General features: G+C 35.3%; 1 protein-coding gene across 4 annotated transcripts in view; it reads left to right on the top strand.

The window, feature by feature from the left end:
• Window positions 1-21,487, top strand: part of LOC100804486 (exportin-4) — a 28,772-nt gene extending 7,285 nt beyond the window's left edge. For 2 of the 4 annotated variants that reach the window (XM_006577256.3, XM_026127970.2), the window contains 28 exons: window positions 2,134-2,176; window positions 2,617-2,688; window positions 2,789-2,884; window positions 3,021-3,257; window positions 3,395-3,578; window positions 4,188-4,299; window positions 4,438-4,524; window positions 4,617-4,755; window positions 4,895-4,991; window positions 5,097-5,159; window positions 6,421-6,530; window positions 7,664-7,768; window positions 8,250-8,326; window positions 8,779-8,854; window positions 9,986-10,207; window positions 14,986-15,057; window positions 16,093-16,164; window positions 16,246-16,310; window positions 16,393-16,495; window positions 16,570-16,701; window positions 16,943-17,086; window positions 17,634-17,741; window positions 17,855-17,905; window positions 17,978-18,055; window positions 18,139-18,252; window positions 18,505-18,701; window positions 20,146-20,215; window positions 20,705-21,487. In XM_006577256.3, the coding sequence (XP_006577319.1) occupies window positions 2,134-2,176; window positions 2,617-2,688; window positions 2,789-2,884; window positions 3,021-3,257; window positions 3,395-3,578; window positions 4,188-4,299; window positions 4,438-4,524; window positions 4,617-4,755; window positions 4,895-4,991; window positions 5,097-5,159; window positions 6,421-6,530; window positions 7,664-7,768; window positions 8,250-8,326; window positions 8,779-8,854; window positions 9,986-10,207; window positions 14,986-15,057; window positions 16,093-16,164; window positions 16,246-16,310; window positions 16,393-16,495; window positions 16,570-16,701; window positions 16,943-17,086; window positions 17,634-17,741; window positions 17,855-17,905; window positions 17,978-18,055; window positions 18,139-18,252; window positions 18,505-18,701; window positions 20,146-20,215; window positions 20,705-20,893 (3,115 nt within the window). In that variant the 3' untranslated portion in view covers window positions 20,894-21,487. Of the gene's footprint in view, window positions 1-2,133; window positions 2,177-2,616; window positions 2,689-2,788; window positions 2,885-3,020; window positions 3,258-3,394; window positions 3,579-4,187; window positions 4,300-4,437; window positions 4,525-4,616; window positions 4,756-4,894; window positions 4,992-5,096; window positions 5,160-6,420; window positions 6,531-7,663; window positions 7,769-8,249; window positions 8,327-8,778; window positions 8,855-9,985; window positions 10,208-14,985; window positions 15,058-16,092; window positions 16,165-16,245; window positions 16,311-16,392; window positions 16,496-16,569; window positions 16,702-16,942; window positions 17,087-17,633; window positions 17,742-17,854; window positions 17,906-17,977; window positions 18,056-18,138; window positions 18,253-18,504; window positions 18,702-20,145; window positions 20,216-20,704 lie in introns of those variants that run through there. The other 2 variants (XR_003266544.2, XR_003266545.2) reach the window with 2 other exon arrangements.
• The last annotated feature ends 630 nt before the right edge of the window (window positions 21,488-22,117 follow it).

Below are 22,117 nucleotides of genomic sequence, written 5' to 3'. Positions count from 1 at the left end.
AACATCGATTCCCATCTACTTCTTTTCTTTTTTCAGGGTCCCTAAAGCAGTGGTGGATAGGCTGGTGCGAATACAACGTCGATTCATGTGGGGAGGTGCAGCTGACCAAACTAAGATTCCTTGGATCAATTGGGATGTAGTATGCTTACCAAAAGAAAAGGGGGCTTGGGCATCAAGGACATCAACAACTTTAACCTTGCATTGCTCGGCAAATGGAAGTGGAATCTCATGCAAAACCAAGGAGAACTATGGGCTAGGGTATTAGAATCCAAATATGGTGGTTGGAGGGGTTTGATGGATGCAAATTCAACAGCTCATGAATCAATTTGGTGGAGAGATTTAAAAAAGGTTTTCCTTTATTCACACCAGGGGCAGCTTATCAATAATGGGATGAAATGGAGGGTTCGAAGTGGAGACAAAGTCAAATTCTGGGAGGATAGGTGGCTAGGTGGGGAGGATTCACTGGCAGGAAAATATCCTAGGCTGTACCGGATATCATCACAGCAGCATCAGCTTGTTCGTCAGATGGGAAGTCATAAGGACAGAGGGTGGGAGTGGAATTTCACCTGGAGAAGGTCACTATTCGACAGCGAAATTGACTTGGCTGTCAATTTCATGAGAGAGGTTGATGGTAAGGTCATACAGCAATAAGGATCATTTCATGAGAGAGGTTGATGGTAAGGTCATACAACAATAAGGATCCGATGAGGGGGAGTGCAGTGCAGACCCAACAGGCCAATACTCAACACGTAACACATATCAAATGCTACAGGAGAAGACAGCTGAGGGTAGGCAAGAGGAGTGCTTTGTGGAATTGTGGAGATTAAAGATTCCAAGCAGAATAGCAGTTTTTGGGTGGAGGCTACTTAGAGACAGACTACCTACTAGACAAAATCTACAGAGAAGGCAAGTGCAAATCACAGATACGCTTTGTCCTTTCTGCAGAAATACAGAGGACGGTGCATCACATTTATTCTTCCATTGCAGCAAAATCCAACCCCTTTGGTGGGAAACCATGTCATGGCTACACTTACAAGGTGCTTTTCCTCTAAGTCCAAAAAACCATTTTCTTCAACACATAGGTGTTCAAGTGGATGGTGTAAGGTTCAAAAGATGGCACTGCTGGTGGTTAGCTTTAACATGGTCTATTTGGAAGCTCCGAAACAGCATAGTGTTCTCTAATGCAACCTTCAATGCTAATAAATTGCTTGAAGATGCTACATTCCTCATCTAGACTTGGCTAAGGGGTTTTGAAAAAGATTTCACAATCCACTTTAACCAATGGTCAAGTAGTATTAGTCAAGGTTTCTGTATCAGTAGAGACTAGAACAGTTTGCAGGGCAACATCTGTATATTTCATTTATTCCTTACTTTGGTTCTCCTTTAGACTAGGATTGTCTGACTGTGGAACCAGCAGTAAGGTATAATATATATGTATATCAGTACCTCTGGTACTGCATTTTATATAAATAATATTATCTTTGCTGACCAAAAAAAAATCGGTGAAGAGGTTTTCAATTGCTTTGTTGCCACTGTAAAGTTTGGTTAAGTTTATTCCTTTTTGTAGATTTGTTTCTGGGTTTGGTTTTTAAGCCTTGGGTTTTCCTGCTTAGGGTCTAAACATGCATTCGTGCAGTAGATAACAAGAAGATGAGCAAGCAAGCGACAAAAGTACTATATTTTTTAATCAATCAAACTATTAATGAATTCTCCAACTTTTGAGATTTTTTTACATTTCCATTTGGTTGTTGCTGTGTTGATGATTAGTAAGTTAAATGCTCTTTCGGTCATATGTATCACTTTTGATGTTTATGTTGCATTTCACTTCTTGATCTTTGGAATAACCTCAATTTGGCGTTTAGGGGTACAGGTATTTTATGATGGCAATCAACAAAGTATTAATTATTTATCTATCAAATGAAAGTAAAAACTTTGTTTATAATATGTAAACCTGAAACCCTAATAATGTGTCTAGGGTAGGCTAAGGCATTTAATATGAAACTGTTGAGATCATATCCAATGGCTGAACTTCTTACTGAGATTATATTGTTGCATATCAATATTGGATAAGGTTTTATGGTTATGGATTTATCTCTCTTATAGTTTGTTTGATAAAAATATTTGTATTTCTAGGCTTGAGTTTGTACCTGCAGAGAAGGAGGCTCTTTTTTATCAGGTGCCAAAATATTTTGTTTCTGTTTGTAGTTTCTTTTCTTTCAGCTTTGGTCTCAGTATTACTCTTTGCATGTCTGCTTCCTTTTCTTCCTTCTGTTCATATTTCTGGACTCAATCTAACTTCAAACTTTTTTTTTTCCACAAAAAATTACCTAAACCCTTGTAAGTAGTGTTAAGCAGATCTCAATCCTTATGATTAAAGTGGATCAGTTATGTGTTGCAGTTTTACGGATGAAGAGCAAATCAGTTTTGAAGACTTTAATTTGTGATGAAAAAATTAAGAGTTCAATTACTACAAATTAAAGTCTTCATAATTAATTTGTAGTAAATATATTATACTTAACTGTAAGGCAAGATTGTGTTAGGATATCCATTCAGGATTTTTTATTTGCTCCCAAACATCCACATTTCATGCATGTCTGACAATTTCATGTACTGTAGGTGAACCAGGCTATTGTGGGCATTCATGGTTTAGATGTGCAGTTTGCTGGAATCAAATTCCTCGATTCATTGGTATGAGATATTTTATGATTAAGAAATTTTTGCCATTTCGCTTATTGCTTTGGATGTTAAATATGTTTTTTAGTTTTTGATTTATATTCAATATCTGTAGGTATCAGAATTTTCTCCATCTACTTCAAGTGCTATGGGCCTTCCAAGGGAATTTCATGAGCAGTGTAGGAGGTCACTTGAGCAGGACTACCTAAAGGTCTTTCTAATTTTGAATATTTATTTTCACTTTTCTTTTACCAAGTTAATTGAAGTTTTTTCATTAGAACTAACAATTATTTCTTAATTAATATTAGTTTTTCCTTTTTTCCCCTCTTATATTGCCTATATTATAGACATTCTACCGCTGGACACAAGAAGCTGCTTCAAGTGTCACAAACAGGATTATTGAATCTGACTCTGCTGTACCAGAGGTTAAAGTTTGCACTGCTGCACTGGATCACATGCTTCAAATTTTAAATTGGGATTTTCGTAGCAATACTAGTGAAACAAAAATAAATGTAAATGTCTTCTCTGCTGGAGTTAGACAAGATGGGGATTCTCTCAAAAGGTCTGAATGTCACCTAGTGCAGGTAATCAGTTTTGCTTATTAACAATTTACAGGCATTTGATAGAATGAAATATAACACACTGATTGGTGTCATAACTAGAAATTTGGACTAAATCTCCCATGGATCGGCTTTCATTCTGTTTTTATGCTTACATGCAGCCTGGTTCTGATTGGCATGATGTGTTAATACTAAGCAGTCATGTTGGATGGCTTTTGAGTTTATATGCAGCATTGAGGCTGAAATTTTCATGCGAAGGATACTGGCTTGACTGCCCTATTGCAGTCTCTGCTCGAAAGCTAGTTGTACAATTTTGTTCTCTAACAGGAGCTGTATTTCTTTCTGGTATGAGTATTCCTCGTCTTCTTTTATGCCAATTGTATGTTCATAGAATTACAATCTAAAGGTGGATAAGTATTTTACCTGTCTTGGTGATGAGATATATGGTTTTTTCTAAGGATGGATTTGATAGAGATGTCAAGCAACTTTTACTGATAGTAAGATCTTTCTTGATAAAGTGTTCAATTAAATTAATTGGTCCTTGCACAAACTTTATCTTTTCTGAGAGATATCTTCTGGAAAGCATGGAATGAGACTATAGTGATAAGGGTTAGGCTTCTAGAAGTGGATATTTCTTCAAAAGTATGAAAAACTTCATTACTACCTTTGCAGTGGTTGATTCAATATCAAAATTTTCAAACCGTTACTCTACAGCTGTTCTGCTAAATTTTGCTGGATAACTAGTTATTGCTCAAAGCACTCCTGATCAGTCTTAGGCCTTAGGGACTCAGTTCTCTGTATCACCATTGCAACATGTCCCCTAATAAATTTAAGTTATTCGAAATTCTTGATTTGAATTTCTTGGACTTTTTTTTTTTGGTTTTTGGTAAAGAGATCCTGACTAATCCGGAGTTTAGCCGGGAGGTCTTTGACTTTGTTTGTGCCTTGATTTAGATGATGGAAAAATGCATGAGCAGCATCTTCTGCAGCTCTTATCCGGGATAATAGAGTGGGTAGATCCTCCAGATGCCGTTTCAAAAGCTATTGAAAATGGGAAAAGTGACAGGTTTGAAGGACATTCATCTGCATAATGCACATGTGAATGCACCCCACTACCTGCGCACCCACCCAAAATGGGAAAAGTGACAGGTTTATTTTTTAATATTATATATTTGACCCTCAAATTGATGTTGGTTTCTTTCAGTGAGATGCTTGATGGTTGTCGTGCATTATTGGCCATTGCAAATGTAACAACCCCCTATGTGTTTGAGGGTTTGCTAAAATCTATGAGGTTATTGTAATAATAATTTAATTTTTAGGTGTTAATCATAATGGGAGTTGAAATAAATCGATGTGAGTAAACTTTTTGTTTTGATACTTCAGGCCCATCGGTACTCTTACTTTTTTGTCAATGTTGATGTCTGAAGTAATTAAAGTCCTCATGACTAGTAACACAGAAGAGGAGACTTGGAGCTGGGAAGCACGTGATGTCTTATTGGATACTTGGACTGCCATTCTAACGGTATTCATTTAACTAGAACTATATGAAACAATTGCCTGTTTCTTCTAACTCTAATAGCATTTCTTCAATGTAAAATCAAAATTCTGAAGCTTGTTTAGTTCTGGTGATTACACTGAGCTATATTTATTGTTCTTTCCAGCCAATAAATACTATCAATGTGAATGCTTTGCTTCCATCCGAAGGGATAAAAGCTGCTGCCAATCTCTTTGGTTTCATTGTAGAATGCGAGCTACGATGTAAAACCTATATGCAACTTTCTATAATGCAGTCTTTTTCTGTCCTCTTGCTTTCTTTTTCCTCATCTACTATCTTATGGTAATGTGAATTCTCTTTTTATTTAGTGGCCTCTGCAACAGCATTTAATGATGAGGGCGATTCAGACTATCTTCATGCGTCGGTATCTGGTATGAGGAAGATTATAAACCTTGCACATGCTAGCATTATATTGTAATTTATGTTCTTGTTTATATTGTCTTTGCCATTGCTGGATTTTCTTTAAGCTGTTTCCCTATTGAAGAAAAAATACAGACTAGATAATAAAGCAGATGTGGGCAGCAGACAGATTCCTACTTTATAATGTGAATATGTGATTAGACAGGGCTTGGTTGAGAACTCAATTTAGTTCTGAAAATGAAAAGTTGTTGCCGAAAATGGTTTAGTGGTTTTTGTTTAATACTTGTGAAAATTTAAAGTCAAAATGTGCTAAAATTGCATGGTCATTGATGCCTTGTTGGAGTACAAGCGAGTGCCACATTCGTGGGTTAGAAACAAGTTAAATGATATATAGTATATGAGCCTATATGTAAGGGAAGAACTGAAGCCCAAATAAAAGAAGAGTATAAAAAAATTGAAAGACCCGACCATAAAAAAGCTCAGCAAGTGAAGACAGACCTGTAGCTTCTAAAACTCAACAAAAAGAAGCACAAGTTTAGGCAATAAAATGAAAGTAGGAAGTGCGGCCTTTGAGACCCAAACTTGAAGTACAAGCCAAAGCTGAAAATTGAAGATAAGTTAGAATTGGACCAAGCTAGCTGGAGTTGAGGAAGTGTTGGAGAACAAGCCCTACATCGGTATTTGGTGGGTTAGAAATAAGTTAGAGTATAAGCAAAGGGGTCATGAGTTCAAAGTGCCCAGGCATTTTTAGGACACAGTGACCACTCGAGCTGAAAGGCTACTAACTCACTCTCACACACTCTTTGACAAGGGCCCACACATAAATGCCTTTAGTTGTAGCCCCTTCCTTGATTAATTCAATCCCTTTTCCACTAATAATAGAGTACTAGAACTTGAAATGGAATGGCTAGGGACCTAGAGTGGGGGCAACAATATCATACAAAATACTTAAAAAAAATGCAATTTGAAGCAAAATATAGTTCAAAATCATTGCATTATTTTTGTACTATATTAATATTAATTGGAGTGAAATCTTATGGTTTTATTTTGAAATATTAAATAGGAAGGGGCTACAATAGTTTTCAACAGTTCAATCGCATTTATTTTATTTAATGCAGATGATTTCCTTTAAAACACATCCAGTTCTTGTTTGAAAATATCATCTAATATTACAAACTTAGTACTATAATTTTTCATCTCCAAAAATTCAAATAGACATATCATTTTAGGGCTTGATGAATTTCCTTTTTTTAAATGATACTGTCTTTGCAGCCATGGATGAAAGGTTAAGCTGCTATGCTCTTATTGCAAGAGCTTCTATTGATGTTACAATTCCTTTGCTCATAAGAGTATTTTCAGAGCGGGTTGGACACCTTAATCAGGTTGGTTTTATATTTGAGTAATGTTAGCAACATACTCTTTATTATTGGTTAAAACTTATTTATTGGAATTTACAAAATGATGTGAGTCATCCTCAATATTTAACGAATCTCACTTGTAATTTTGCAAATTCCAATAAAATTTTACCAACAGTAAAGATCGTGCTAGAAAATGTGTTGTTAGTATTTCTCTTTATATTTGTTATGGAGGTTATCTTTCTTGGATGGATATTTTAGATCTGTCATATAAATCTGCTTTTCAGCCCCATCCCGTTTCTAAAGATTAGTAGTTGCTCAGATCACAAAAATTGATATCAGTAATTGTTCTGACTGCAAAAATTGTTATCGGTAATTGTTGATACTGCAAAAAATTGATATTTGTAATCATTCAGACCATACAAAATTAAATGAGTTCAGATTGCAAAAATTGAGATGTGGGCCAGGGGGGCTGGAGAGCCAAGAATTGGGGGGATTTTTTTTCTCATTAAGGAGAATGTAAATTTGCACCAGTTTACAGGAGGTGAATAAAGCAAAATGAAGAAAAGCACGAATATATGCAATGTAGACATTTAGGATGTGTGATGGTCTAAGGGAAGGCATCCTATATAGAAGTGCTGTAAGGAGAGAGAGAAAATCTCTATGAAAATAAAATTGAATATTTTTGTTATGTATTCAGAGTTCTCAAGTCAGCAAACTAACTGAGAATAGATTCTAACAGAATATTGACTGACTTAGGAACATTCTAGAATATAATGAACACCAACCTGTAACAGAAAACATGCACATAACAGAGGCACCACGCTATATTCTAGAACATTTTCTGCACCAATTGGATGTCTAAATATATACTGTATAATAACTAGTTTCTCCTTTGACTGAATGCTGCATAATTCTTATTGATAGGGTAGAAATGTTGTATCTCAGTAAAACAAATTGAAATATGCAAAATCTAAAGTTCTATAAGAAAATATCATAACACTGACACAGTAACACATACCACTCAGACTGACTTCTCTCTGTGTGTGTATTTGTATATTTGTTGCATCTATGTGTTTTTGTCTTATCCATATATAATTATTATTTTGTGTCAAGTCATGTGAATTATTTCCATATCTCGTTATTCACTTCATTTGTAGGGCAGGGGCATTATTGACCTGACTGAAACTTTGGAAGAACTTTATTCATTGTTGCTGATTATTGGTCATGTAATTGCAGATGAAGGGGAGGGGGAACTACCGCTGGTATGTGAATAGTATTTTCTCCATATTTTATATGTTTCATTTAGAACTGTTCATTGGTGCTGCGTATATTTTTTTTGTGGGATAATAAAGGGAAAATGCTCTATTTGAAAAAAAACGGCTGGGGGGGGGGGGGGGGGGAGGACAAGGTTTACTAAAAACAATTTGGTAGTTTGATACGCACAAAAAATAAGTTGTGTATTTCCTTTATATTTCCATTTTTAATCCTTTCTGTGTATCAAACTGGCAAATCGTTTATGGTAAATCTTGTGGGATAATAGAGAAAATACTCTATTTGAAAAAATGCCTTTTTTTTTTGGGGGGGGGGGGGACAAGATTTACCATAATGAATTTGGCAGTTTGATACACATTAGACAGAAAATAATTTTGTGCATTTCCTTTATATTTCCATCTTTGACCCTTATTATTCTGGTAAGTTGACAGTAATGTGCATTGTTGATTTAAGGTTATGTCATGTATTTAGGTTCCTAATACGATACAAACCCAGTTTGTTGTTAACGCTGTTGAAGCAGATAAACATCCTGTTATTTTACTTTCCAGGTAAATTATTTTCTTATGCTTTTCTGTTTTGGAATCTGATGTTTGAGTTCTTGCAAAGAATGTTAGTAAAAAATAGTATTGAAATTAACATTACTCTATGTCAATGGTGTACAAGCAGTTTCTTATTAATATGAAATTTGATGAGCAAGACAAAATGGTGGATTATGTGGCAAATGTCTTATAGGCTTAGCTTTGCAAGAATTATAATGCCTGTCTACGATATCTGTTTGTCTGTGAGCACATACATGTCTGTTACTCTGTTAGCCTGAAAACTTTGTTTGAGTTAAAGAGCTGTTCTTTGGTATGAGTTCTTCCTTGGATATTGAAGAGTTGAATCATGGTAACACTGTGCTAATTCTTTAGTGCAATTCCTTATGTCAAAGTTTGCATTGGACATCATGTCTGATCCAATTCTGCAACCGTAAAACCATGTTCTTTATGCATTAATGCAGCTCAATCATAAAATTTGCTGAGCAGTGCCTCAGTCCAGAAATGAGAGCATCAGTTTTTAGTCCCCGGCTTATGGAGGTAATTCAATTTATTCATTTCCATCTTGCATATGTTAGTCTGGCTCTTTTACCTCCTACGGTATTCATTTTAAATGTCTGTTATAGAGTATAGACATCAAATCTGAATGTGTTGCTATTGTTGTTTTCTTGTTTTATTTCAGTAGTAGAAATAATTATCAGAATCTTACATTTCACAATTCGGCTACCTACCGATTTGTATCATAAGATGAATCTTAAATGACTTTGTATCTTACGATACATGAATGAATTTCTGCAATTTGATATCATTGATAAGAATCACATGATTCAACAGTTCATTATTATTATTATTTCTTTTACTTTTCTTTCACCAATTCTCATGGAAAAAGAATTGAAGATAAGACTTGTACTATTTGATTATTCACTCACTCATTCTATACATGTACTCGATTTAGCTATTTATTAATTGCTTCATTTCCATTCTTCTAAAATAAAGGCTTTACAAACTCAGACATAACTAATAATTTTGTAATTTTGTTTTACAAGACTTCTGTTTAAGTTATTTTACCAATTTCTGTTTTAAATTTTTCATATTGAACACTATAATCATGAATCATCTATATGGCTTTTACCTATGTACTCAGTACCTCTGGTACTTCATTTTCAATTATATATATATATATTTTTGCCGATAAAAAAAATGAATCATCTATATGATATATATGAAGTAATTTTTCCTTGTTTCTGAATCTTATGACTTGATGCAAATTATGATTCACGATTCAAAAATTAGCTTGGCGATTCATGATTTGAATCTCGATTTGACAACCTTTTGGGAGATGGATATTCTAAAAGTTTTGTATTTACAGAACATTACCATACTAATGATGTAGTGCACTATTTTTTGTAGAGTTCTTTTAGGTAAACAACTTGCAAATCTTTTAAAAACTAATAAAAGATATTACCCTTGGTCATATTTGGTTGTGTTCACCATTAGATGCCATTTTTACTGGTTAAGTGTTTTAAATTATGGTCTTATTTGGAGATTAAGTATGCTAAATTCAGTCATTTTGATTTTGAATATGATACTGCACTTTGGAACTTCTGAAATTCTTTTCTTACGAGGTACTGTTTTACTTCCCAATCCCTTTTAAATTTATTCTATATGCAGTCAATTATATGGTTCCTTGCAAGGTGGTCTCGTACATATCTAATGTCTTCTGATGGAATCGGAGAGAAAATCTTAGATTCAGGTCATCATCATGAGCATAGTTCAAAAAAGGCTTTGCTTTGTTTCTTTGGAGAACATAACCAAGGGAAACTTGTTCTTGATATTATTGTCCGGATATCCTTCATCGCACTTACGTCATATCCTGGGGAAAAGGACTTACAGGTTTGAGTTTAAAATTTCTATCATTTTAACGATTTTGGACATCCTCTTTTAAATGAAGTATTTTGCACATGGTTGTGTACCTAGTTTTCATCTTTATTACTAATGTGATGTATATATGCAAATTCATACGTTCTTAATTACAATCTTTACATGCATATTTATTTTAATGGTCACTATGTGAATATATTTGATCATATTATGTAAATATATTATAGGTGGTAGTTATTAGTGATGATCAATTTGATTCTACACAATAGGCATTGTTGGAATTATGGAGTTTTACGTATGGTAAGAGAGAAGAGGGAGAAAAGAGACTATATAATATTCACTTGTGTACAAGGAGTGGAAGAAGGATGTCGTGGATGTAAGAAGAGTAGGAGATCGTATCATAGCCTTAAAATTGGTAGTGGGACAGGACACCTTTAATGTTATTAGTGGGTACGCACCTCAGGTTGGGTTAGCAGAACACTTTAAGGTAAAATTTTGGGAGGATCTAGAAGGGGTACTTCAGGATATACCCCAAGGAGAGAAAGTTTTCCTAGGAGGGGATCTCAATGGACATGTAGGTAGCGTGGCTAGAGGTTTTGAGAGGGTGCATGGGGGTTTTGGCCTAGGGGAGATGAATGGGGAGGGTAAATCCATCTTGGAGTTTTCGGAGGCTTTGGATCTTTCTATAGCCAATACATGGTTTAAGAAAAGAGAGGAACATCTTATCACTTACAAAAGTGGAGGGACATGTTCTCAGATAGATTTCTTCCTTATCAGGAAGTCTGATAGGAAGTATTGCTTGAACTGTAAAGTTATCCTGGGAGAGAGCTTGACTACCCAACATAGAGTTTTGGTTATGGATGTAAGAATTAGAGATAGGGCAAAGAGAAGAAGTCCTATGGTAGCACCAAGGATCAAATGGTGGCACTTGAAGGGTGAGAAACAAGGAATCTTCCAACAAAAGATATGGGAGGGATGGTGTGGACAATCACAAGGAAGTGCAAATGATATGTGGAACAAGATGTCCCAAGAGATTATTAAAGTGGCTAAAGAGACGTTGGGTGAATCTAGAGGTTTTGGACCTAGGGGTAAAGAATCGTGGTGGTGGAATGAAAGCGTTCAGAGCAAAGTTAGAGTAAAAAAGGAGTGTTTCAAGGAGTGGTCTAGGTGTAGAAATTCTGAAACTTGGGATAAGTATAAGATAGCTAGAAATGAAACCAAAAAGGCGGTGAGTGAGGCAAGAGCCCAAGCTTTTGACGGACTATACCAAGCTCTAGGCACCAGGGACGGAGAAAGATCTATATATAGGCTTGCTAAGGGTAGAGAGAGGAAGACTAGAGATTTGGATCAAGTAAAGTGTGTTAAGGATGAAGAAGGCAAAGTCTTAGTGCATGAAAAAGATATCAAGGAAATGTGGAAGGCGTATTTCCACAACTTATTTAATGATGGATATGGATATGACTCTAGCAGTCTGGACACAAGAGAAGAGGACCGGAACTATAAGTACTATCGTCGGATTCAGAAACAGGAAGTAAAGGAAGCGTTGAAAAGAATGAGTAACGGTAAGGCGGTGGGGCCAGACAACATACCTATTGAAGTGTGGAAAACTCTTGGAGATAGAGGTCTTGAGTGGCTCACCAAACTCTTTAATGAAATTATGAGGTCAAAACGCATGCCGGAGGAATGGAGGAGAAGCACGTTAGTGCCAATCTATAAGAACAAGGGGGATATACAAAATTGTGCAAATTATAGGGGAATCAAGCTCATGAGTCATACCATGAAATTATGGGAAAGAGTGATCGAACGGAGATTAAGAAAGGAGACTCAAGTTACTGAGAATCAATTTGGTTTCATGCCGGGAAGGTCGACCATGGAAGCGATTTATTTATTACGGCGGGTGATGGAGTAATATCGCATGGACCAACAAGACTTGCACTTGATTTTTATTGACTTGGAGAAAGCGTATGATAGAGTGCCTAGAGAGATTTTGTGGAAAGCTCTAGAGAAGAAAGGGGTTAGGGTTGCATATATTCGAGCTATCCAAGATATGTATGATAGGGTATCGACTAGTGTTAGGACACAGGGTGGAGAGTCAGACGATTTTCCCATCACAATTGGTTTGCATCAAGGGTCAAGCCTTAGCCCCTACCTTTTTACCTTAATTCTGGATATCCTCACGGAACAAATCCAAGAGATAGCGCCGAGATGCATGCTTTTTGCAGATGACATAGTCCTCCTTGGAGAGTCGAGGGAGGAGTTGAATGAGAGGTTGGAAACTTGGAGACGAGCTCTAGAAACACATGGCTTTCGCCTAAGCAGAAGCAAATCGGAGTATATGGAATGTAAGTTCAACAAAAGAAGGAGGGTTTCTAACTCAGAGGTGAAAATAGGAAACCATATTATCCCTCAAGTCACACGGTTTAAATATCTTGGGTCTGTAATACAGGATGATGGAGAAATTGAAAGGGATGTGAATCATCGCATTCAAGCAGGATGGATGAAATGGACAAAAGCATCGGGGGTGTTATGTGATGCAAAGGTACCGATCAAGCTAAAGGGAAAGTTTTATCGGACTGCGGTAAGACCGGCGATTTTGTACGGAACAGAATGTTGGGCGGTCAAGAGCCAACATGAGAATAAAGTAGGTGTAGCGGAGATGAGGATGTTGCGGTGGATGTGTGGTAAGACTCGACAGGATAAAATTAGAAACGAAGCTATTAGAGAGAGGGTTGGAGTAGCGCCTATTGTAGAGAAGATGGTGGAAAATAGACTTAGGTGGTTTGGGCATGTAGAGAGAAGACCGGTAGATTCTGTAGTGAGGAGAGTAGACCAGATGGAGAGAAGGCAAACAATTCGAGGCAGAGGAAGACCCAAAAAGACTATAAGAGAGGTTATCAAAAAGGATCTCGAACTTAATGATTTGGATAGAAGTATGGTACTTGATAGAACATTATGGCGGAAGTTGATCCATGTAGCCGACCCCACCTAGTGGGATAAGGCGTTGTTGTTGTTGTTGTTGTATTGTGTTGTATTACAATATGATGTGTCTGTTCATAAAACCTAAAACACCAACCATTATTTATGCTAATCATAATCCTAATTAAAGAAGGAAGTGAATCACGAGATATTAGGAAATATGAAAACTAAGAAAATAGGAAAACTAATCCTAAGAAATAATCTCTAAGATATTTGTTGAAATATCTCATAATAGTATCAATGTTATATCTTAAAATATTTTAAGAATATTGATATTTCTTTGTTTCCATGTTTTCTAATATTGTGATTTGTTTCCTTATTTAATTAGGATTATTAGTATAAATAAGGATGAGTGTTTTAAGGGTCTATCACATTTAATCTTGTTGTAAATTATCATAGTATACAAGTAAATAGTATTCAAAGTCTCTTTTCTCTTTATTATCTCCTTGTATTTCTAAAACAATATGATTAATTCTAAGATATTGAAGACTGTTGAGAAAAACTCAAGTCTCACATTGGTTAGAGACAAGGCTAATATAAAGTGTATAAGTGGGGGACAACCCTCACCCTATGAACTAGTTTTTGGGGTTGAGTTAGGCCCAATTCCATACTCTAAAATGATGTCAAAGTCTATCCTAGATCCATTAAACGGGCCACCCACCATGCCATTCATGCACCAAGCCCAATAGTGCTCTGCGCGTGAGGGAGTGTGTTGAAAAAAATTCAAGTCTCACATTGACTAGAGATAAGGCCAATATAAAGTATATAAGTGGAGGACAACCCTCACCCTATGAGCGAGCTTTTAGGGTTATGTTAGGCTCAAACCCACACTCTAAGAAAGACAATATAGATATCATTGGATACACTATATAATTCTAAGATTTTTTAAGTCTTTAACTTATGATTAAGATATTATTGAATATTTTCATGTATTCAAACTATTGGGAAGTCCCACACCATTTGCCTCAATTCTTGGGGTGCAACTTATATATTTGTTGGACAACTTAACTTAATGCCAATTGGTTTAAGATGAAATCTAACATGGTATTAGAGCATATAGCCCATCTTGGTAAATAGCTTATTTTGGTAGGTTCGCCCGTTCTAGCAGACATTTTTGGAGCCCCATGTTGGAAAGTTCCACATCGCCTACCTCAATTCTTGAGGTGCAGCTTATATATCTTTTGGGCAACTTCACTTAATGTCAATTGATTTAAGATGAAATCTAAAACAAACTTTTCCAAAAAAATTCTTTCAAAAGTTCTAAGATTATGAACTAACTACACTTCTACCTTTTTTTTAATGACAAAATTAGAATTAAATATGCAATTCTAAATCAAAATTATTATCCAAAAGGAGCCTAAATTGAAACATCTGAAACTTAATGGGCAAATGCATTCATCTTCTAAGACTATGTTAATTGAATGTTACACCTTATTGTCACCTCTCTAGCTAGGCAATGGTTCCGAGCTTGACCAACCTGTGGTTTGCGTGGAACCATTTGTGTGGCTTCTAACTTAATCTGTATATTTTGGTACCTCTGGTACTCAAGTAATATAATCATTATTGTTTGCCGATCAAAAAAAAAAAAATCTTCTAAGACTATGTCAGAAAATGTTGGATTGGCACCCTAGACATTTATGTTTGCTTGATTTAATATGCATCTTTTTCTTTACCATTTTTTTCTTTTGAAATTTAATATTTCAATTTATAAGCTCTGCAAGTGCAAGTTTATCTGTATTCTGTAAAAGATATTGGAATAAATGGCAGACCATGTTGCTTTGTGGTTGTGCTTAATGCAATGCATTTCTACCCAGGGACTCACTTGTTACCAGTTACTTCATTCGCTGGTTCAGCAAAAGCATATATGTGTCCACCTTGTTACTCTGGTGAGTCAATACTTATTTGTGTACCATTAAATTGACAAAACTCATCAAAGTTCTGCATATTTTAAAATGTTTTTTTCCTCATTAATGGATGATTCAAGTTTGGTAAGTAGTTGCTTATAATAATAGTATGTTCCAAGTTCTTGAGCTCATAAACAAGCAAACTTTGTTCCTTTTATTTGCTAGGATAGACTTAAAAGTTTTCATCACTGTATAATGATGACAAAATGATCTATCGAAATGTAAAAAGCATCATATCCTTCCATTGTGCTTATTATCAGCATCTGCCAATCCATTTTTTCTCATATCATATTTAGATGTTGCATTGATACAATTTTAATTCACATGCTCCAAAAATGTAGTCCAACTTGCCTTACAGTTGGTTACTTAGCAGTCTTAGCTCCAAATGGGTTCTCGGGGGGTACTATGCTCTCCCTCTCTTGAACACCACATGGATTCTTCCTTGGGTGATATAGATTTCCAAACACAAGGTCCATGTCTCCATGATGTGTCTGTCAATGTCCTTGATAGTTTTATAAGGGTTTTCAGCACCTAGATCCAATAATGCATTGTAGTTCTGATGTGGTCTTAAGTAAGCATGGCAACTTTATGGTCAAGCCAGCACAGAGGTTGTTCTTATTGTTTACTTGGTGCTTATAGACTCCAAGGTTTTTTTATAATTGTTTAGTTGTTATAGGCTTGATGTATTCAAAATTCCATTTCTCCCTGAAAACTGGAAAGTAGTCTGAAACGACTTTTGGTAATGGAGTAATTCTCAAAATAATATTTCTGTAATGTTTTAATTGTTTATTGCTTTAGATAATTTCTTAATCATATATTCATGTTTTTGATTGGCTTTATGCAATATTATAAGTGTTTGGACATACAAAGGATCAAATTCCCATTTATTATAAAAATAATGGTTGTTTTCCAACTTCCAGTTGGCAGTAACCTTTCATCTTTTATTCTGGTTGTTACTTTACCAGCTTTCTATGTTATCAGATCTTGATTGTCTTGAACTTCTGATATTATTTGCAGAATTCATGGCGTGAACTAGCAACTGTATTTTCCACTGAAAAGACTTTGCTCTTGTTGGACACTGCTCACCAGGTAACATCCTTATTAACTCTACCCACCTGCTACTTTGTTGCTATGAGTTGTTGTCTAACTGTTATCAGTTTCTTGCTTCAGCGATCTCTTGCACAAACGCTTGTTCGTTCGGCTTCAGGCATAAGAAATTCAGAGGCATCTAGTCAGTGAGTGTTTCCTTCAACTTCCTTTTTGCTATAGTTTCAAAATTTATGACACTGTAAAAGTTTTGTCTCTTTTTGTTTAAAGGTATGTAAGAAATCTCATGGGTCCTATTGCAACATACATAGTGGAGATATCCAGCAAGAGTAATTTTAAAAGTATTGCCCAGCAACCAGATATTCTCCTTTCGGTGAGGGCCTGAGCATTTATTTCATTCTAATGTTTGTATGAAAATAGTTCCTCAACATCATCGATGTCCTGTAGGTCAGCTGCATGTTAGAACGGCTACGTGGAGCTGCAAGTGCTTCCGAACCTCGGACACAGAAGGCTATATATGATCTAGGATTCTCTGTAATGAATCACATACTAGTTTTTCTTGAAGTGTATAAACATGAGGTAGCATTCACATTTATCATTATCTTAAACTTATATAATATCCTCGATGCTCTTGACAGAAGTGTGATTTATATGACTTATACTTTTGTTAAACATCTTATATTATCTAAATCGCCCATTTTCTTAGTTAGATTTATTCCTTATAATTATTTGATTTTATTTATTCAGTTTGACAAATGTGTCAAAATTTCCAAGTTTTTGACATCTTGCTATTCTGTTCTTATTTGTATTTATTGTTTAGTCTGCAGTTGTCTACCTGCTACTTAAATTTGTAGTTGATTGGATTGATGGACAAATTACATACTTGGAGGCCCAAGAAACTGCTGCTGTTGTTAATTTTTGCATGCGTTTGCTTCAGCTGTATTCATCTCACAATATTGGCAAGGTAAATTTCTGTTATCAATTAGGTTGCTTTTTATATGGAAAATACTTTGGGTCAGGAGGAAAATTTTGCCTAGTTTAACTTTCTTTTTGGTACCTCAGATTGTTTTGTTTCCTCTGTGGCTTCCATTTTTCTAAATTGTTTGGGTGCATTTAGCTGTTATCATAAAATTGAATTATCAAGGGATTTTTATTATCTTGGGGAATGAGCACTTCTAAGTAGTGCCCTCAAACTCCCTCTTCAATATGGATATTTTTTTTCTTAAAAGAGTTATACTATTGAAGCTTTTATCTGGTTCAAACCATATACAAATCTTGAGGTTAGACAGTTGGAAAGGAAAATCTTTAGAAGTCAATGATTACATCTTCAACAGTTAGTGTGAAGCATAAGGGGTGCAAAGAGCCAACAATATAATTGTTTTAATCATATTATTTAAAGTCAATATATTATTGTTTTCTGTGAACAAATCCCATAGTTATCGCTAATTCACTTTCTCTTTTTCATTATTTTAATAAATTTCTCCCTCAAATTCCATTTGCTCATTTTTCAGATATCACTAAGTCTTTCAAGCAGCTTACTTAGTGAGGCTAAAACAGATAAGTATAGAGATTTACGTGCTCTTCTTCAACTTCTCTCAAGTCTTTGCTCTAAAGACATGGTAAGGATTTTTTTCGTAAATTATTTAGACTAGCAGTTGGAGAGATATTACCTGTCTCTCATACACATACTTAACATAGGTGCAACTTAACTGAAAAATTCTTAATGTGGCAGATTGATTTCTCATCAGATTCGATTGAAGCCCAAGGCACTAACATATCTCAGGTCATATCAAGGTTACATTTACCTGTTCCATGTAAAGTTTGATGGTCAATATCTAATGCATGGGTCTTGCAGGTGGTTTACTTTGGTCTTCATATGGTCACACCATTGATTTCTATGGACCTCCTGAAATATCCCAAACTTTGTCACGATGTAAGATATTCCTGTGCTCTGTGGAAATAATACCAGACTGATTGTCATTCAACCAAAGCTGATACTGTATAACTTATTTGCAGTATTTTTCTCTCCTGTCGCATATGTTGGAGGTTTATCCTGAAACATTTGCACAACTAAATAGTGAAGCCTTTGCTCATATACTTGGAACCCTTGATTTTGGTCTTCACCATCAGGTGATATTTGGAATGTGCCCTTTCTTTAATAATCATTAATATATGATCGAAGCAGTGAGAAACTACAATGACACAGAGAAACTTCTAAGCTTGAGGAGTTTTTCAATAGTTTAGCATTCTCTTCCGGTCTCCTAAATAAATTTCTCCACTGTGTACTACAGTTCCCAAATCAATTTCTTTTTCCCCCAATTGGTAATTATGATTGTGCTTAGAATTTATGGCTAAGAACTATATCCTTTACTGATTTTGCAGGATGCAGATGTGGTTAGTAAGTGTCTGAGAGCTCTGCAAGCTCTTGCTTCTTACCACTACAAGGAGACTGGTAGTGGTAATATAGGCTTGGGTGCCCACACTGTGGGTCATAAGGATTCGAGTGGGAATGTTCAGGAAGGTCTTTTGAACCGTTTCCTTCGTTCATTGCTGCAGCTACTCCTTTTTGAGGATTACAGGTGAGAATGCAAAGGAAATTCTTTTCCCCCTTTTTCTTTCCTATTTTACCAAGCCCGACCATGGTATGGACCTTGAGAGTGGGGTGGTTTAGCCATATAAAAAACAATATGGATAATTTAGTCACTGTGACTTGAATATATGTACTGCATTCGCCACTCAGCAGGTCATTTTTTATCTTCCCCCCTCCCCCTCTACTCCTTTGGCAGGAGATTGATAGAAGCCCAACTAGTAAGGCAGACTAGACAGCCCAAGGTTTGGAGAGTCTACTCTAGGAGTAGGAGGAATAAAAAACAATAGATTTAGGTGTTGTCTGTGAAGGAAGTTCTTATCCGTTATCATTTTATTCCAAATTTCTGATTATCTACAAGTTTTTCTTTTCTAGGAAGTTTTTCATTCTGTTATCCTAAATTCTAGGAAGTTGGAGGAGAATATTTTAAAGGTATGGGGAGTCTATTAGGGGATCATATTCTAGTTTTCTGAGATTGTTGTTCAGAGCTTGGCTCTGGAAAGGGGGATAGCAGATTCAGTCTGTAACTCTTGTATTTTAATAAAATAGATCTTTTGAATTGGGAGTCTATTAGAGATTGATTTTTCAAATGAATACAACAACAAAGTCTTATCCCTCTAGGTAAGGTTGGCTACATGGATCACACAACGTCATTCGACTCAGTTAAAAATCAAAGCTTCAGGAATATTGTTTGCCATAAGATCTCCTTTGACAACTTCCTCCAAGGCCCTTCTTGCTCTTCCCCTACTCCTTTTCATAGGATTACTAACCATGTAATATAGGACCTGTTTGTTTAAAACCACCTTTTTTTTTTTTTTATAAGAAAAGCATTTTTTATTAGAAAATAGTTTTCTGTTTTTTTTTAAGAACCAACTTCTATCTGCTTCTTAAAAAAATCACTTTTTTAAGTTTAAACAAATGGACCCATATTCTTCTAACTGGTGCGGTTGTGCCTCTTGTGACCTTTGTGTGTGTCCAAACTATAATTTATTTTGTCATTTCTCCTCAATCGGTGCTATCCCAATCTTTTCTCATATATAATCATTCGGTATCTTGTCCTTTCTTGTGTGACTACACATCCATCATAACATTCTTATTTCTGTTACTCTCACGGGGTCACATTTTTCTCATGCTATCCCTTAAAAGTCCAACATTCATTATCATATAGTATAGCTAGACATATAGTGGGCGTATCAAATGAATGGGTATATCAAACACTGTGACATCTTTAGAGCACACCCACATGCTTTATTTATTTCATATGTATTTTATAAAAAAATTTGGATGATTTAATTTAAACTTGCAAAAACATTTCCACACAAGTACCTTGTTTACTAATTCCCAGTATAATGTTACTAAAAGGCCATTTAACTTGTTAGCTAACACTGTTGCGAAATCACATTGTGATTGACTAATAGTATTACTCTTTATTTCAGTTCGGATCTAATCAGTGTTGCGGCAGATGCTCTCCTTCCATTAATCCTGTGTGAGCAAGGCCTGTATCAGGTATGCATCTCTGACTTGCATTTGGTAAAAAATTCAAAGCAAATTTTCTCAATTAGAAACCTGCTTTCTTAAATTTTTATGGCCAACATTTTTGAACTAGTATAAAAAGTTGTTTTGTAAATGATCATAATGTTGCTTATTCTCTTCAATGGTGAATATGCAAGTTACTTTTCATACCAGGAATATGTTTTTAAGATTTTTGTTCAATGTCTATCTAAATCCATTTCAAATCAGTATGCATTCCTTCAACGAAAAACTTTCAGTATATTTATTGTCTATTGTTGAGTTACTTTTCCAAAAAGGAACCTCCATTATGAATCAGCTTATATTCCTATGTTTTTTTTGGGGGGAATTCAAACTTCAGTTTTTAGAAAATTGTAATGAGTCATGATACACTGTTGTTCAATATATTCTAGTAATTCCTATTATGATTTCCCCCCTCTATTTTATAAATAGTTCCTGAGAATACTTGGGTAAATTTCTTTACAGAGATTGGGGAATGAATTGATAGAGAGACAACCAAATGCAACACTCAAATCTAGGCTGGCAAATGCATTGCACACACTAACAAGTGCAAATCAGCTTTCTTCCTCCCTTGATAGAATAAATTACCAGAGATTTAGGAAAAATCTCAATAGCTTCCTAGTTCAAGTTCGTGGATTTCTGAGAACCATGTGATCAACTGTGTATGGCTTGTATTGTATAAGGCTTCAAAAGAAGAGTTGAGAATTAAGATTACTAATTAAACCATCAGCTGGAGACGAAAATACAGAGCTAATCTTTTGGCAGACAAGTATTTGGGGCTACAGAAAACAGAGTCCTATCTTCACTGGGCTTCTGTAAGTCATATCACTTTGGTTGTATGCCAAAGTAAAAGCTTTTTGGTTTGTCAGAGGCTATTGCAAAAGCAGAAAAGCTGTCTGAAGATCTTAGAGTAGCAATTCAGTGACAAAATGGTTGTTGAGGCAACATTCTTTTCTGTCAAGTTGCATCCTTGCGTAGATATACATTACTATCACTTAGTTTGGTAGGAGCCTCTATATTTACACTCTTTCATGTTTGTGCTCTACTGCACAAGCACGGAATTCGTTTAGATCTGTTAGAGATGATGTTAAAGTGTTAAACCATTCCAAAGTTTATGCAAACTTAAGCTTTGAGGGAAGTTGATTCTTCAGAAGATCAAATTCCTAGAGTGGTTTTATTCACATTAGTTTTGCAATTATGTTGTAATAACTATAAATATGTCCGCATTGTATGTTAAGGTCTTGCTCATCAATGTGTACAGTTACGTGTAACTGTAACTTCAATTGCCGAGTAAGTATTAACGCCGAATCTTTGATTAATCTCGTTTGGGGAAAAGTAATTCATAATGGATAATTCTTTACATGATTTGTTACAGCATACAACTGCAATTTCGTTATCCATGCATAGTGTACGTAATTATTACTTTGCCAGGGGCAGGGAGTTGAAAAGTCCATGATGGCCACTCAATGATAACTTGATAAGAAAGCTCTAGTCAAATACCTAACAATGGTATCCTATCACTGGTTGATCGATTCATTTTACTACCTTTCAACTCCCTTTTTATGTCCAAACAATCACATTTGGAACAAATTTGAATCTTATATTGAAGTTAAATAACGTGTACTGTCTGTCTACGTAGGCTTTTATACCAATTAGGGATAAAATTTTATCTAATTTTTTAACCGGGGATATATTTCAAAAAATTACTCAAAACAGGATAAGTTATAACAAGTGTTATTTAGAAGTCGTAACACCTGTCACAATTTTTTACTTTTTTAATTGAAGTCGTAAAATTATTTATGACTTCGGTTCAAATGTTATTCTTTTTTACGACTATAAAGTCGTAAAATTTTTTTAAGCTAAAATCGTAAAATTATT

The sequence above is a fragment of the Glycine max genome, chromosome 3, assembly GCF_000004515.6.
Source record: "Glycine max cultivar Williams 82 chromosome 3, Glycine_max_v4.0, whole genome shotgun sequence".
Classification (NCBI taxonomy): domain Eukaryota; kingdom Viridiplantae; phylum Streptophyta; class Magnoliopsida; order Fabales; family Fabaceae; genus Glycine; species Glycine max.
This window is presented reverse-complemented; position numbering and strand designations above follow the sequence as displayed.